A 17,996-nucleotide genomic window follows, 5' to 3' on the forward strand; every position below is an offset into this window, starting at 1 on the left:
ACTCAAGTCAGTGGCGGAACTACCAGGGTTGCAGCAGTTGCATTCGCAACTGGGCCCTAGCGTTCCGCCACTGTGGGGTGGTGGGGGGGCGGTGTCCATTGCTGCAGCCAGTTCGAGGAGGTGATGGGGGGTATTACGTCCTGGACATAATAATACACTATGGGGGGGGGGGGGGGGGTCACCATTCGCCGATTCTAGTTACAGGCAACGATCATGGGATGACAGCATTGATATCAGCTTGATTGTCATTTTTTCTTTCTTTGCCAATATACTATTTTGGCCCAAGTAAGGCAGGATAAAGGTGGTCAGTGGAGCAACAAGTAGAGCGGGTCATATACATGTTGGTGGATGGTGAGTAGCACCTTGCATATCGCCCCCCTGAGGACACCAGGCAGCACTACAAGCTTTAGGCGAATGTGGTTTTAGTTTGCTTTTACCATTCGATTTTGGAATGTAATTTTCCCAAAGCAAATTTAAGTGCTTTCGAACAGCATTCATCCATTCATTTACTGTACAAAGAATGTTTGTACAAAAAACTACTCCTATATAGCCAGCTTAAGTGCCAGTGCTTAGATAATAACAGTGATAGCCAGCAGGCAGAAGATATTAAAGATTTGTTTGGGCTGGCAATGGACAAGGACTATTTTAGTGATATTTGTCAGCGCAAAAAACAGATCAGCCATTTTTACCCCCTATGTTACAGACATAGGGGTAAATTGTGGTTATTTCAGCAATATTTTAGCCCCAGATAGTTAGGTGTAAATGCAGAAAGAAGAGACTGACAGTTACTATTGGGCCTTCCAACATGACTTCCACTTCATAAACACAAAATTTTCTTCCCTGAACTTCTTTTCTTTTACTTTTCCTATTAGGATCATTTGATCTTAGTAAATTAACTCTTACAGGGCGTTTCTTTAACCTCTTGCTGCTCGTGTAAAATGTGAGGGGGGCAAGGAGTGTAGGCCTTGAACATATCCATAGGCAGCAGCACTTTCTATGCTGAGAGTGTGCTCACTGCGTGTGTTAACAGTGACCGAGCTGTCAATGATCTCTGGGTCTGTAATAACGCTCTAGAGCAGTAATGGCAAACGTTGGCACCCCAGATGTTTTGGAACTACATTTCCCATGATGCTCATGCACTCTGCAGTGTAGTTGAGCATCATGGGAAATGTAGTTCCAAAACATCTGGGGTGTCAAGGTTCGCCATCACTGCTCTAGAGTCAGTGAGACCTGCTCCTGATCATGTGGCCCTCATCCAATCACAGTGGTCACATGATCGGCTGATCCTTCCCACCCTCAGCGTACAGACCCTATTAAATAGAAGCCAGGGCGGGAAGGGAGTTACGGAAACCCCTATGGAGTTTTTGTGAAGACTGCCATTTCTGTTTTATCTTTTGAAAATTCTAGTTATGTGTTAGTCCTGGGTCAGCGACAGTATGCACAAGTAAAATTGGGAGGCAGAAATCCTAAACTGCATGCTACCTGTGGGTTAATGACTCTAAAAGTAATAACCATTGAATTTTCATGACCGTCAACACCATATCGGAAAAGACAGGTCAGTGGTGACAACCTACATATTTACCTAATACAGGTTTCCTTTAAATGGCAGGCTTAACAAAAGTTTTAGTAGTGGTGACAAAACATAATTATTACTAACCACCTGGCTTAGTAGAAAACAAAGATGTTGGCCTTATGTGCCAGGGCTACTCGCCACTTCCCTAGTTTGTGTCTTTATGATTTATTTATAACTTAATATATATGGTATGTAGACCCTAGTAATGACCTTCTCTTATCAAACAGAAGCCAAAAGATGTCAAATAAGTGCAAAAAATACCCATTGACCATGTCATGAATTCTGACCTGTCTTGTGCACACTTCCTGTGTTTATCTCAAGGAATCGAATTAGTCCTCTTAGTTAATTTCTTGGGAGTACAGAATGATTATTGTCTGTGTTGTAGAGATGAGTAGGAGGGTTTAAGCAGTTTAGCATTGACTGAACAGGGCTGGGCTGACACCTCTGTCTATAAAAATGCTGAGTACATTTTCATCAGATCAATAAATATTTTTTGTACCTAAATGGTCTTTACAGGGATAAAATATTGAGAAATTTGCATTGTGTAGCAGTGTACTGCATATGATTATTTTATTTTTTACAAATTTTGTTATCTTTGCTGTACTTCACAGGGGAAAGAAGTGGTGAGAGTGTTGTGCAGCAGCAGGCAGAGCCAGAATGGACATTTGAACACTAACCTTTCACTCAGTAGTTTTACTCAGTACCTGCAGAAAACACCCTGACCTTTTTATTACTGGTACATGGTTATGACATTCTTCAGCAAGCTATTATATCGTTGGGACTACTGATCTTCTTTAATGCAGACTGTCTTTTCACATTTACTATAAATACTTTCAAACTTTTTTATGAATAACTGTAAAAAACTCAGGCAGAACAGAAAAAAGGGTTTACAAATTTAGGACGCTTGTATTAACTACATAGAAGAACATGCTGCAATATGGGGTATGTATACTAACAACATCAATTAGCCTCAAGCTGGATACAGTAGCGATGGCTGTGTAGGAAGAGTTTGACTTTCAATGGATGAATTGAAGTGCTGTAGTCTTCCTCACCATGTCAAGTACTGTCCAGGACTAAGTCATTCACAGTTCATCCTCGCACGTTTAACATTTTATGGTGGATTCATTTTTTTTTCTTGTACACTAAGGTGAATGGGTTTAAACCTAAACAGAGGAAAAAAAAAAAAACACGTAGACTTATCAATTGACCTGTTTTTAACAAACTTTACTTTTTGCACAAAAGAACATTTTTTTTTTTTTTTTGCTTTGATAAACATTTCTCCCCATGTTTTATGCACAATTCTGACTCCTCCCTGGAAGGATTCTCCTCTTCGTGCAGCTCCTTGGATTTATAGGAGAGGTTTAAACTTGGCCCACAGCACCAACTGCTGGTGACTACATTCAGATATAATGGTGCCTTTTACTCACCATATATATCTGAAGGGTCTATAGTCCACTTTATAATGTAAACTACAAATAGGGGACCATTTTTCTGACAGCATGGTAGACAGAGATACGCATTCCTCCCTCTTGCCACACTTGGTTTTTACTGAAACTGTTATTTGGCCCTACACACAATAACATTTGTTTACTCAGGATAATCCCCAACTAGGGGGGTGTGTATATGTGGCAGCACTCTCTATATTGCATCTCTTTGCAGAGCAGTGGGGCCATTTGTTTCTTCTTATAAGCCAGCATTTGTTTTTTGTTAGTTTTTTTGGTATTAAATGTAACGTTGATTCAATAATGGAATGCCCATAAAAATCACGTATATGCATTTTTCTTTTAACGTTATACTTACGGTTTTTTGTTATACCTTTTTGATACAATTATGACTTATCACACTGGAAAAGCATAAACAATACTTTAAATGAGATACACAAAGTAATGGGTCCTTTAAGCCACAAATGTACAGATAAATGATCCTTGAAGCTCTTCTCAGAAGAATGATGGAGAATTTGGTAAAAGAAAACCTGTTTACATGAATCCCCCATTAAAATCCATAGCTGCAAATTTTCATGATCTATACCATGTCTTAGCTGACGTTATTACACTAGGCCTGAGCAGGGTAATCTTTTTATATTTTTGTACTTTATCTACAGTCACATAATTAAAAGTTTAGCACTTAATGATGAATAATTTTAAAGGTACGGCAGGGAAAGAAAAAGCACTTCACTGATACGAAATATTTAACTTGAATTGTAAAAAAAAAATAAAAAAATTGTGGAACTATTTTGCTTGTACTAAACTAACATTTCATTATCCTAGTACATTGATCTAGATCCCCTGTGAAACGTGTTCTTTTGTTTTGGTTAATGTGTAAATTGTATGCAAGGTAGTGGGATAATTGGATTTTGTTTTTAATATATTGTAATACTGATATTTGTGAAGCTTGAAAATCCATTTTAATTTTTGTGCAAATTTAAATATTAAAGTTGTTTACTTTCTGGAGTTACCTGTTTTAGTCTTTGCTGCAATTGGAAAGATCGCTGACTTCTTTCCTAACATGAAGAGGGGAAAATCTCCCAAAATAGGGATGCAATAAAAATCTGACAGAGGCTCTAACTTTTTCCTGCTCCTACAAAACAAATTGAAAAGTTCTTTAAGCCCCTTGCTGTCCACCCTGGTATCCCTTTTAAACAGTTTGGAATGCCTGAGGGAAGGGAAGCATCAGTGATGTGACCACTATTGCAGACGTCACCTGATCGGAAGCCTGTCCCAGTGACTATGAATCTTTAGCCTGGAAGGAGAGCTGTGCTTTGTGCTGGGAGCATGCACTAAGTGTGCACTTGGCATTTAAACATCAGCTGCCCAGCGACACATTTGTGGGCATTAAAGACCATACCTTTGCTGCTGCATATATGTGTTGGACAGTTGTAAAGGGGTCAAAGACAAATGTTTGCCCATTAATACATGGACAGAAACTCTTGAAAAAATTCCCATCCTTCCCTATTTTCTGTTTCAAGAATTTTATTGCGATTTTAATATTACAATATACCATTAATATGGTATCATATTAGTACATTGAAACCAATATACACGTACCCTTTCATTAAGGTTATGTCATGACAACCCTTCTTTCATTTGTTTTTACCAAAAAAATAAGTTTTGGTTAGCGTGGAGCTTGAGAAAAATGCAAGGTATTCTGTGGATGGAGCCCGGGCCAAGCGGGTAATCTCCTGTAGTTACTCCGCAGTAGGGCAGCCACATGGTACGAGACGAGATGGTGGTGACCACTGTAGTAGCAAACACTACTGCAGTGATTCTCTACTTCAACAATGGTACCACATATCCAAAAAAAAAACATTCTTTGTATTTCAGCATTAAAGTGATGCTAAATGTTGGCTTTAAAAAAAAAACCCCACAAGCACATACCCTCTAAAGCACTCCAAATTCCTTTTGTTTGCTGCTGTGATCTGACTTCCTCTTGGAGGGTGGCTGTCATTTTCATGGTCCCATTGGGTGAATCAACAAAGCCACCCTTTCTTGCTTGAGATGAATGTTCATTGAGGTCATTTGCACACTAAAATTCCTATAGTCCCCAGTTCATTACTCATTCTAAACAATGAAGGAGAGGTTTGGAAGCTCACAGGGGACATTAAAAGGCGGCAGTAAAACATTTCCTGAATAGATTACAGGGCTCGTTGCATAGTGGCTGTGTGTGGATTATTTTTGGACAATAAAGATATAGTTTAGTGTCGCTTTAAAGTTAAACCATACAGGTTGGGACTTTTACAAAGTAGGTAACACTCCATCTCTGTTTCTATATTCAGGATTCTAAAGTTTTATTTATTTATTTATTTTTTTTGTTTTCTAGGAATAAAAATATGGGAAGGGGCTGATCCATGACTTATTTGTCACGCCCCCCCCCCCCCCCCCCCCCCATTAAGGATTGAGCAGTAATATAACTAACCAGAAAAGGTACACAGCATTTAGATTGATTTGAAAAAGGAAGCAGAATCTTGTAATACCTCTGGCTCCCTCTAGTGGAAATTGTTGTTTACTGCATACTAGCCTGCTCTGCAGTTGCATTTTTCTGTTTTGGAGAAGACGTAGAATTTAAATTGGTATCTGTGTGCCTTGTAAAATTTTTGCAAAATGTAATAAAGCAAAGTTAGACATTTTCAAATGCAAAAATGTAATTTCTGCATTTATACCAAGACAACAATAATTTGAATGCTTCACATAGTTAATAAAACTATGTAAATGTCAATGGTGTGCAAAATGTAGCCCATAGCAACCAGCCAAATCTCAGTTTACTATACTCAATTCAAACCGTGATAGAAGAGAGCTTGGGATTAGAGCACTGTACATAGCAGTGTTAATTTTGGCAGCAAATTTTGATTTAGTCTTAGGGCTAACATGGCATTTTAGTGTTCTGCAATTGACTAAAATGTACTGGAGATTTAGTCAACTTAGTCGACAAACTAATTTTAGTCCTCTAAAATCTAATGGGTGTATTTAAATAGTAATGCATTATTTTTTATTTATTTTTTTGCAAATATAAGTTTTATTAGTTTTAAACAAGTAAGACAAAAGTATACAGAAAAAAGGCATGAACATGCCTCACACCGTATATCAATACAGAGGGGTGTTTCCATCTAAACATAGAACAGTAGAGTACATCAAAGACATAAAAGACACTACCTCTATTATGTTTTGAGCTTCCGTCGGGGGATCAACGAGAAAATAGTCACCGCTATAGCCCTTATTCCCATCTCCTCCCGCAGGAAGTGGGCACAGCGCCAAGGCAATTATGTCCCCCTCCCCGTGACCGAGGCAGCTCACTTCTGCTCCCCTGCTAGAGAGCTCCATTAACCTTGGTGTGTAGTATACCGAGAAAGAAAAGATATAGAAAGTAGAAAAAATATAGAGAGGGAGTTAGAATTAGGAGGGAGGGTGGGGATGAGGGAGGGACACAGGGGGAGATTGGGGTACAAGGAATGCTGACTTACCGGCAAAGTAAATCACTTCCAGGCAGTGCCTACTGAGCTTCTATGTGTGGGAACCTAAGTGTGTGTTATAACTGGAGAAGTGATTTACCTTCTTGTGAGTACTTAAATATATTCCAATGGGTCCAAGTCTGGCTATAAACCCTCACGTCTATTAGTTGCGGTTAAAACTAGGTCTTCCATTTGGTTGATGTGTTCCACTTTTTTAAGCCAGAGTGCCACCGATGGAGGGTTGCGTTGTTTCCACAACAATGGGATACAAGATTTTGCTGCATTCACTAAGTGTCGGACAGATTTTTTATGTTTTGACCGGGATGTTAGAGACATGGAGTAGAAAGAACGCTGGGTCGGCGAGTATTGTAAAGTCAGTGAATTTTTGCGATATAGTATGTACTGATTTCCAAAATGTATGTAGCTTTGGGCACTCCCAGAAAATATGCAGCAACGTTCCCCTATGTGTCTCGCATCTCCAGCAATCACTTGTCGCGTCTGGGAAGATGATCTGAAGACGACTTGGCGTCATGTACCACCGCGTTAGTACCTTGTAATTTAATTCTTGAATTTTAGTGCATATGGAGGATTTAAAGGAGAGGTTCACTATGTTTTGTGTCTGTTGTGGTGTGAAGGTCCGGCTTAGGTCTGTTTCCCACTTTTGAATACTTGGGGGAATATGTGGTTCTAAAGGGCGTGTTAAGGAAAGCGTACATTTTTGAGAGTGTCCGAGAAAGTGACTTTCTCCGAGCAATATTCCTCAAATGTTGTCAATTGTCTTACGAACGTCTGGGGCTGACCTAGCGTCCTGAGGAAGTGGTGCAGTTGCAGCGCATTCCAGAAAGGAAGGTTGTATGGGCCAGAGGGGGACACGAAGTTCTCTATGGAGGGCCATGGATTATTCCTTATAAAGTGGGATGCTGTGGTAAGATTGGCGTCTCTCAAGGTCTGGAATCGCAACTGTGATGTTCCCGGGTCAAATTTAGGATTCCCCAAGATTGGGGGTCAGGGGGGACGTTTTGGTAGTCAGCCGGTGATGCAAGGCAACTCGGGAGCCTTGACCTAGTGTATTTACTATCAGGGGGTGTTTTTTTCATGCTAAGCGGTACTGCTTCCCAGCACCATAACTCACTCTTGATGGGTATAGGGGAGTTACCCTGTTCTAGTTGTACCCAAAGCTTAGTGTTCCCATGTCGGTGCCAGTTTATGATCCTACCCAGTTGTGTCACATGATCGTATCTCCTAATATTTGGCAGTGCAAGTCCCCCCAACTGTTTCAGCAGTGTCAATAGAGTCTGAGGAAGTCTTGGCCTTTTCCGGGCCCAGACAAATCGGGTAAAGATTGATTGATTGTGCTTGCCGAAAGAATGAGTTCAGTATCTGGACCGGTAAGGCTTGCAATAAATAAAGGTATGGAGGAAGAATGCACATTTTGATGAGATTGCATCTGCCAAACCAGGAGTGGAGACCCGGCTGCCACCCCTCCAATAGTTCCCTTGTTTTACCTAGAAGAGGGAGAAAGTTAAGCTCATAAATCTTGGAGATGTCAGCCGGAATAAGCGTACCTAGGTATTTCAGTGCCGTCTCAGTCCATTTAAAGCGGAATCCTGCCTTCAATGTTTGGAGGGTTGTAAGGGGGAGGGCAATGCCCATGGCCTCCGATTTCGTGAAATTTATTTTAAAATTCGAGAGACTACCGTAAATCTCAAATTGTTTAAGTAGATTCGGCAGTGACACAATAGGGTTGGAGATAGAGAAAAGTAGGTCATCTGCATATGCGGAGACCTTGCAATGCATTTTACCGATGGTTAAGCCCTGTATGTCTGGGTGTCATCTGACAGTGGCGAGGAAGGGTTCTAGGGAGAGGGCAAATAATGCCGACAACAGACAGCCCTGTCTAGTTCCATTAGTGATCAGGAAGGGCTCCGATAGAATCCCATTCGCTTTAACTCTAGCAGTGGGGTTGGCATAAATTCCCGCTATTTGGCGTAGCATCACCTCGCCCAGGCCAATATATGCTTGAGCACCGAGAACATAAGACCAGTTCACTCGGTCGAACGCCTTCTCGGCATCCGTGTTCAGGAACACTGATGGGGTGTTGGTGGATTGGGCCACGTGGAGGAGGTTCAATACCTTTTGTGGCGCTGTCTCTCGCCTCTCTTGCAGGAATAAACCCCACTTGGTCCAGATGGACAATTTCATGTAGGTGTCTGGCCAGCCGAATAGCAAGAATTTTGGTATAGACTTTAAGATCCACATTTCAAAGTGATATTGGCCTATAACTACCACATCCCGGCTTGTCTTTCCCTTCTTTATGAATAAGGGAGATATGGGCGCCCAGGGTATCTTTGGCAAATGAGGATCCTGAGTCTATTGCCTGAAAAAGCGTGATCATGTGTGGGCCAAGTATCGGTAACAGAGTCTTGTAGTATTGAATCGTAAATCCATCTGGGCCCGGTGCTTTCCCAGGTTTCATGGAACTGATCGCTTGTTGGAGTTCTGTCAGAGATATGGGTGTTTCTAAGTCCCTGCAGATATCAGGAGAGAAAGATGGTAGCTGAGACTCCCTAATGTATTCCTCCATGGCTGAATGTGGTGCCGAGGGGAGTGGGAGAAAAACTTCCTGAATTCTTGTGATATATGCACTGGGAGAACCGCTTTACAGCCATCGTTCCTGATCACCTGCAGGATATATGAGGACAGCTTGAGTCTTTTTACTTGTCGAGCTAAAATTTTCCCACATTTAACTCCCGACTCGTAGCTAGCTTTGCGACAGAACTGTAACGCTGCCTTCGCCTTATAAAATAGTAAGTCATTAATTTTTTTTTCCTAGTCATAAGCAAGTCTGATTCTAGGGCTGGAGTGGGGGCATGTTTATGTCTGTTCTCTGTGTCCCTAAGTTTCCTGAGTAACTGGGTCATTTGCAAGTTTCTTTGCCATTTAATGCGAGCCCCGTGTTTGATGAGAATCCCTCTAATGACCGGTTTATGAGCCTCCCATAAAATCCCTGGGTCGCAATCCTGTCACGCATTCGTGCTAAAGTAATGTATCAGTTCGTCCGTCACCTCCTTGAGAACTTTAGGGGTCTGGAGAAGCTGTGCGTTCAGTCGCCAAAACCGGTGTCTGCCTGACGTTTCATCTGAGAGAGCGTACGTCAGATAGATGGGGGCATGATCTGACCACAATATATGGCCTATAGAAGTGTCCCTAACGGTGTGTGTGTGTGTGTGTGTGTAACGAGGAAATAGTCTATTTGCGTGTAAAGTTTGTGCGGAGGGGAGTAGAACGTGTAGTCCTGTTCCCCTGAATGTTGCAGGCGCCATACATCTATCAATTGAGCTTGGTGTAAAATTCTAGAGATTTGTTTAAGTTGGCTTGGTGGAGTGGATGAGGTCCCTGACGACGTGGCCGAGGATGGTATCAGAGGGGTGCTAAAATCACCTCCCAAAATTAGATGGCCTAATGTGAAATCTTGTAGTTTACGGAATGCAGTGTCTAGGAAGGAGGCTTGGTTTTCGTTAGGGGAGTAAATCGTGGGTAGCCCCCAGAAGGCCCCTGATGAAAATATATCTGCCCCACAGGTCTATCAGAGAATCATTAGTTTGCCATGGGACATTTTTGGATATCAGGATCAAGACACCCCTGGATTTGGTGGATGGGTTAGTGGCGTAAAACATAACTGAGTAGTCCTTATTTCGTAAGTAATAGTTTGTTGGTCCTGAAATGAGTCTCCTGTATCAGTGCAATGTCAGTCCGGGATGGTTTCAATTCACGTAAGAGCATGTGCCTTTTCTCGGGTACATTGAGGCCCTTCACATTAAAGGACATCACTTTGAGAGCGTCCATCGTCCTATACCTTGTGGGTTGGGGGCAATGGGGACGGGAACAGGGAGGAGTGGGTAGGATAAGCGGGTAAAGCAGAGATAGAAAGTGAGAAAGAAAAAACAGAGAAGCTGTAGTTGAAGAGTACTGTGGGCTGAAGAACCCACGGTCCGCGTGAAGTCGCGGTAGTAGCAAATAATCCACCTGGGGGAAAAGTACCCCCCCCCCCGGCGGATATGCTATCCTAGTTGGGGGAGTGGTAGGGCAAGGCTCCACCCGAGCACGTCCAGCCCTCCCCGGCAAATAATTATAAGTCACATAACTTTGTCTTCTGCAGTACAACAGCATTAACATTTCAACATTTGCAGCAATAGGCATTTAAAACAGACATATAACCAAAAACAATTGTAATTTCAAAAGAAAAAACAGGCCGTGCCGTTCAGTGAAAGACTATCAGCTCTATCATCAGCTTTTGCCTGTGCCCCTTTAATTTAAGGTTCTCCCCCCACCCTCCAACAACAGGGGTTAGCTATCCCATCATCACTGATGTAAGCCACCACCAGCAACCATGCCCACCCCCCACACAGGTATGTCCCGATCATCTAGGTAGCGTGGTAGGTGTCCTTACGCCAAGCAATGTCTGGTAGTAGGGGACTGTAAAGTCCAGCAGCCCCCCACTCAATTTGCCCCGGGGCCCTCTCTCCTGGCAGACATTTTCCCATTGCCCACATACCCCAGACCTCCCCCCTCGTCCGCGTTCAGTCCCAAATGGGATGAACTCAGGTGGTGCCTCATAGGCAGTCCTTTGAAGCTTCCTTTGTTAATTCTTGTGTAGCGGGGGGGGGGGGGGGGCGGGAAGGCGCAGCAGCGCTCTGTCTGCAAGGTGGTGGGAAGTGGGGGCGAGTGAGCCGCCTCGGTGCTGAGTAATGGTGCGTCTGTAGTTTATGTTCCCAGGTAGGGAACAATCCTACGAGACCCAGAAGAGGAGGGGGGACGTCTAAGCCGTAAGCCCTCTCCTCTAAGTTTATTACCCTCACTTCAAAACATGAAGGAGCTGGCTTTACAGATAGGAATAGGAGGGCGGTAAGATAGGTGTACACGGTAGTTCATAGTTCAGTCTAGGCCAGGGAAAGGGGGGGGGGGGGGGAAGCAGGAGGCGGGGAATGTACTCACGTCCAAAGAGAGTTATAGTTCTCTATGGGTCTCAGGGGATGACGGCCTCGCTGTGGTCTGGGTAGTAGGTTTCCCCTGGCTGCCCCAGGAGGGGGCAGGCGGCCCCAGGAGGGGGCAGGCGGCCTGTCGGTCGTGGGAGAAGAGCTAGCCAATTAGGTACTTCAATCGGGTCAGCGTGCAGGAACTCGAACAAAATTTGTAACTTTTAAATTGCACAGATGCAAAAGTGTACATATACAAATTGCCCTAAAAAGGTAAAAGGTGTTTTTTCTTAGAGCTTTCAGAATTTGGTAAAGACCCCCAAAACCATATGACCTAGTCTAAAAAAAAAAAATCTGTAGCACCTCTGCCATTTGTACAAATGTTTATCAAAATAATATATTCACAAAATACACTAAACAGTTACGGCCAGATAAAAAAAAAAAAACAGCAAATTTTACAAAACTCAACTAAATCTAAAAGCTTAACCTGTATGGCGTTTAATACAAAATAAATATTTTCATTTTTACATTGTGCCTTTTTGCAAAGTCAGAATTTGTGAAAAGACCCCCCCCCAAACCATATATTGTCAAAGCATAGGACCAGTGGAAAAAAAAAAGGTGCTATTGAGTTTTAAGGCCCCACAATATTTGTGCAAATGTTTACCAAAGCAATATTTCGCTAAAAATACACTAAAATTAGAAGATTCATACATGGCAAAATGCCTGGTAACTCAATACAGTTAACATTTGTACATTAACCACTCCAGCCCCAGATTTACCCTGTAAGGACCAGGCCACATTTTGCGATACGGCACTGCATCGCTTTAACAATTGTGTGGTCGTGCGATGCTGTACCCAAACAAAATAGACTTCCTTTGTGCCTCACAAATAGCTTTGTTTTGGTGGTATTTGATCACCTCCTATGTTTTTTTTTTTTTTTTTTTGCGCCAAAAAAAAAAAAAAAAAAAAAAAAAAAAAAAAAACAATTTTGAAAAGACAAAAAGTAAAAATTTGTTTTACTTTTTGCGGTTTTAGGCTGATATATATTCTTCTGCTTTTTTTGGCACCACTGATATTTATACAGTGCCTGGTGCTAAAAAAAAAAAAAAAATAAAAAATAGCCAATAACTGGCAAGGAAGGGGGTTAAATGAAGAGGTGTAAACTGGTAGGGAAGGTGTTAACACTAGAGGCAATCAAGGGGTTAAATGTGCGTTCAAACTGTATGGGGATAGGAGTTGAGGAGACATCACTGTTCCTATTTGAGGAACAAACCACATGTCACCTCCCCTGACAACACAGGGATTTGTGCGTTTACACACACAAATCCTTGTATGTGCGATTGCGCCCACTGGCCACACCCATTGGGTCAGTGGGCGTGCACCTTCTGGTGGCTCTTAAAGGGCAGATGTACCTATATGGGATTTTGCACACCCATGCCACTTTTCCGATGTATATCGGCGTGAGGCGCTCGGCATGTGGTTAAACAATCAACACAGTAGGAAAAGCGCAAGATGTTGGAATATAGATGCCTAGGCTAGTGATCTTTGGGGCAGGCTGACGTAAGCTGCTCTAAAGGCAAGTGCGCACTGTGTGACAATGCTAGAAATTATATCTTTGCTTGGGAGAGATAGCAGTGGATTGAATCTGCTTTAGTACTAAACCCTCAGAATTTGATAGGGGGGCCACTCTCCTCCAGAAGTACAGATGAAGTCTGATGGACACGGGGGGGGGGGGGGGGGGAGATGATAAAAGGGCCTCCTTGTGATCCCTGCAGTCTTATGTGATCACTCTTAAAGTGCTGCAATTATTCCCCTCTAGGCACTTTAGTTGAGAACTCTTCCCTAAAGGAGGAGGAAGAGGGAGCTGCACCAAAAGGAGCTAGGGAGGCTTCTGAGGTAGATAAGAGGCTCGAGCTAGGGACAGCACATAGGGGCTAGTGGAATTTTGACCTTATGATAGAATTTTACTACTCCTAGTGAGCATGAGCTTGGCAAGGCCTTCTTGACCCATTCTCCTTGCAGCCATGATCTGCCATGTGTTGCAGGAGGTATATATACCACTAGTACTTACAACCAGTACTACAAAGCAAACAGGGTTAAAGTTTTACTAAACCCAGGACCTGTATTCACTATATCTGGTCTCCCAGTACATAGTTTTAGTAAATGTCAACTATTAAATACTTTTCTCATCAAGTTTACCTCCCTCCTGGGTGGTTTATATGGGCCACTGCAGTGGCATTGTCAGACTGAACCCTGATAGGGCAGTCCTGAAGCTCCGCTGTCCAGGACCATAGTGCTAGACGTACTGCCCGTAATTCCAGGATGTTGATGGGCAGGATCTGTTCTGTCCTAGACTATTTCCCCTGAGCTGTGAGTCCTTCTAGGGTCGGTCACCAGCCTGAGAGACTGGCATCTGTAGCCAGTACTCTCCAAGTTACCGGGAGGAAGGTTCTGTTCCTGCAACCAGCAGTTTAGGCTCAAGCGTGCCAGAGGAGATGAGAACACTGGATAAGCCAGGGCTTGTCCTCTCCTGTTCCAAGTCAACAAGATGTCTTGTTGTAGAGGCCTGGAATGGAACTGGGTATAGGGCACCACCTCGAAGGAGGATACTATCCTTCCTAGAAGACTCATACAGAGCTGAATGGAGGGTTGTCTGGTGTCCCTTACTTGACTCACCTGATCCTTCAGGGCACAGATCCTTGCAGGTGGCAAGAATACTCTTGCTTGGACCGTATCTAGGATCAGGCCTGAATACTTTATACCAGTGATTTTCAACTCTAGTCCTCGAGGCACCCCAACAGGTCATGTTTTCAGGCTTTGCATTATTTTGCACAGGTGATTTGATCACTGCCTTACTAATTACCACAGCCATTTCATCTGAGGAAAATCCTGAAAACATGACCTGTTGGGGCACCTTGAGGACTGGAGTTGAGAAACAATGCTTTAGACTTTGAGCTGGACTCAAGGTTCTTTTCAGTATTTATGATTGAGCCTAAGCTTTTTAAATACAGCACTGTGCATGTTATGCTCTGTTCTAGAGCCTGTAGCGAGTGATCTCTGACCAGGTAGTCTTCCAGATACCAGAGTACCAGGATCCCTTGTGTCCTTAAAAAGACCCAGTATTGGTGCTAGGACATTTGTGAACACCAGGGGGAGCTGTAGGAAGCCCGAAGGGTAGAGCCACAAAATACCCCCCCACCTGGCTGCTACACACAGAAAATGCGTTCACTTCACATATAAAATATACATAACAAAACAGTGTTGTGCTTCCTAAATAACTCCCAATAAATCCTTACACAAGACTATGTGATTAACTTGCAAGATACTGAGAAATATATATATATATACACATATATATATATATATATATATACATATACATATACATATACATATACACACACACACACACACACACACACGTTTACATTAGGACTAACACACCTCTGTGTTTAAACTCCACTGTGATTTGAATTGCACCACCTCCAAGCAAGAAGAAACACACAAATTAAAATACATGTTTGCATTTATTTTTTCATTGTACATAGGTTTATTTTAAATTTTACATTCGAAAAGTCACGAGTGTCGACTTCCATCTTTTACAGGCAGTCAGGCAGAGAACAGAATACAAAACAGACAGACAAAAAAAAAAAAAAAGTTATCTTACAATTAGAAGCTTTATTTGTAAAAGGAATTTTAAAAGGCAAAACGTGTTGGACACAAGCTGAAGGTCTTGACAAGATAAAGCTAATCTGAATCGTTTCTTTCAAAGCATGAAAAGAAAAAACTTTCAGTAGACAAAGCACAGACAGGTGGGTTTTGCAACACGGTAAATCCATCTATCAAAATGCTGGTGTATAATGTGTGCATTATTTAGCAATAGTACAAGGATGAGGTTTTGTTCAGGGAAGCAGAAAATGTGAAGCCAATTGTTTACAGGGCAGGCTGAGGAATTAAAAAAAAAAAAAAAATATGAAAGATGTTACCCCCTCCAATATGAAAGCGATGCTGGAACATTAATAATGGCAGACAAAGTATGTTGGTGCCACTGTGCAGAATAAGCCTATACAGCTTGAATAGGACAAAGCTACAAGTCTTCTAATAAATCAGACACTTAAATATATTATTTTCTTCAACATTACAGCAATAGAAAACTATGCCCTTGTGCAATCGGTGGTTGTGTCAATGACCACAGGAGGTATTCATGTCAATCAACTTTTTGATTGGTTTACTATGGGAACACATGTAATTGTAAATAAACAAAAAAAACAAACAAAAAAAAAAAACATATGTGCAGTGGAGATGGTTCAAATTAATCAAGGAAACTGCAAACAAGGAAAAAACAAAGCAAATAGCTGCTTCCTTTCATTGTTTTTAGTCAGTGCTATGAACCTGTGACTTCTTTCTCCAAATCTTCATACATGAAACTTTATGTGAGATTTTGGCACAATCCTGTTTAAACAGCTAAAGCATGCAAAAGGAGCTTTAACCAAACATTTGCCCATCTATTCAAATGCCACCAACTTCTGCCCACACTTAAACTAAGAGGCCACTATCCTATCCTTTCAATTACTTAGAGGCAATATTAACTTGCACAATCGTAGAATAACTCCTACTGCTCTAAACAGAGGTTTGTTAGCACAAAGGTTGCTGTCATAATAAAACAGACCCAACTCCTATAAAATATATATGTAGTGAAAGTAGGGTAAAAAGGGCATTAAAGCTCACAAGCAACTTGAATTATTGTTGTGAAGAGTTTATTGAATGCAGTAAAAGGAAATACTGCTGAACAAAAAAGATTTTGGCTAAGGTCCCATGGCTTACTACAAAACATTTTAGAGTATGTACATGTAACCTTCACTGTGCCTAGAGCATTTATGTACCAAGTTCCTATTGCTGTTCATGGAGGGGTGGGGGTTTGGGGTGGACTGTTGCTGTGCCAACACAGCAAATAGGCGTTTGTGAATCCTATACAGAACAGGCTGGGAATTTGTGAATCCTACATAGACGATGCTGGAAATTTACAGTGAATACTGAATGAAGGCCAACAGTACACATTCTTTGGCTTCAGTTCACTGAACAAACAGATAATGCCAACACAAGGTTTGACTAAACCCATTCACAATCCTGGCTGCATTTCTTTTCCCAAATAGTGAATGGAACTTCCAAATTTAGCACATTCTTGGGTACATAGCAATTTAGCCATCATCTTACATGTATTTACGCGTAGCTAAAATGGGATCCTGTACATCAGTAGGATACTGCATGGAATATCACAAAAACATGTATTTCAAGATACTTTGGAACTCTAGAATCAAATTCTGGTATCCTATTTTAGGTCCTGCTCAATAAGTTACACAACTCCAATTAAGATGACAAAGCTGTGGAACACCATCACTAATAAGCAGGGTGATGGCATACAGAAGTCAAGAATGGAGAAAGAATAGTGCAACTTGCTTGTAGATCATATTGTGCTATGGAAGAATCATTTACACATACACCTATACAGTTTTCAAAGGCTTATGAAAAACCTAATGTAGTTACTTTGATGCCAACAGCACAAAATGACACGAAGGCCCACATAGACCATTTTGGAAGGGGATTTTTATGAAAGGATGAGTAGATCAATATGGCACGGAAAAATCTCCCAGAATCCTATATGTGCTTTTCACCTCCAGAAAGATATTTTCAGGAGTTTGGATTAGGAGCAGAGAAAGGAGGCACTGCATGTACATTCAATGCTTCCTAAAGACTTTTCCGCAAACCCAAACCTGAAACTCTACATAGATGTTTAGGTGTGAAACAAATGAAACAAAGAATACATACATTTACAGTACAAATGGTGCATATAGCCCTTTGCTGCTGGAGTCTCTGGCATCATATGACAGGTGGTGCAACAGCAAAAACAGCTATTCGCTTTGTTCCTCTCTTGGTCTTCCCAAAAGGCTCCAGGACTTTGCTTATAGGATGGAGCAGCGCTGCTTCTTCCTATGTTTTCGGACTTGCAAGGCTGCTCGTGTTGCCATTTCAAACACCTCACGCACACCATCCTTTGTCTTGGCTGAGCATTCAAGGTATCCAAAAGCATTAATGCGGTTTGCCATTTCTCGTCCATCCTCTGGCTTCACGGGCTCCTATAAAAATCAAATAGTTAAATTCACTTAAAAAATAAATAAATTATGTTTTCATTTCTTTAGATTGTTCCTTAGGCCCCTTTCACACTGGGGCAGTGCTGGCTTCGGCAGTAAAGCGCCCCTATTTAGCTGCGCTTTACCATAGTTTTAGCAGCAGTATTCGGCCGCTAGGGGACCTGTTTTACCCCCCGCTTACAGCTGAAAGGGTTAAAAAAAAAAATCGCTCAAGATATACTGCCTCCGGCTTTCACACTGGAGTGAAAGGAGCTGCTTTTTTCAGGCGCTATACAGGCACTATTTTTAGCGATGTAGCGCCTGAAAAATGCCTCAGTGTGAAAGGGGCCATAGTGACCTCCACGAAATTGTGAGAT

The 17,996-nt window shown here is 42.0% G+C and overlaps 2 protein-coding genes across 3 annotated transcripts in view; one reads left to right on the forward strand and one right to left on the reverse strand.

The window, feature by feature from the left end:
• LOC143982645 (putative helicase MOV-10) overlaps nucleotides 1–4,023 on the forward strand; it is a 153,556-nt gene extending 149,533 nt beyond the window's left edge. For both annotated transcript variants that reach the window (XM_077481543.1, XM_077481544.1), the window contains exon 22: nucleotides 2,185–4,023. In XM_077481543.1, the coding sequence (XP_077337669.1) occupies nucleotides 2,185–2,249 (65 nt within the window). In that variant the 3' untranslated portion in view covers nucleotides 2,250–4,023. The remainder of the gene's footprint in view (nucleotides 1–2,184) is intronic.
• A 10,976-nt stretch (nucleotides 4,024–14,999) lies between these two features.
• The window catches only part of LOC143982646 (rho-related GTP-binding protein RhoC), a 110,293-nt gene continuing 107,296 nt past the window's right edge, over nucleotides 15,000–17,996 (reverse strand). Inside the window, exon 5 of the mRNA XM_077481545.1 lies at nucleotides 15,000–17,625. Coding sequence (XP_077337671.1) covers nucleotides 17,452–17,625 — 174 coding nt within the window. The 3' untranslated portion in view covers nucleotides 15,000–17,451. The remainder of the gene's footprint in view (nucleotides 17,626–17,996) is intronic.

This window comes from Lithobates pipiens, unplaced genomic scaffold (assembly GCF_037356315.1).
Source record: "Lithobates pipiens isolate NorthernLeopardFrog02 unplaced genomic scaffold, aLitPip1_a1.2 Scaffold_16, whole genome shotgun sequence".
Lineage (NCBI taxonomy): Eukaryota > Metazoa > Chordata > Amphibia > Anura > Ranidae > Lithobates > Lithobates pipiens.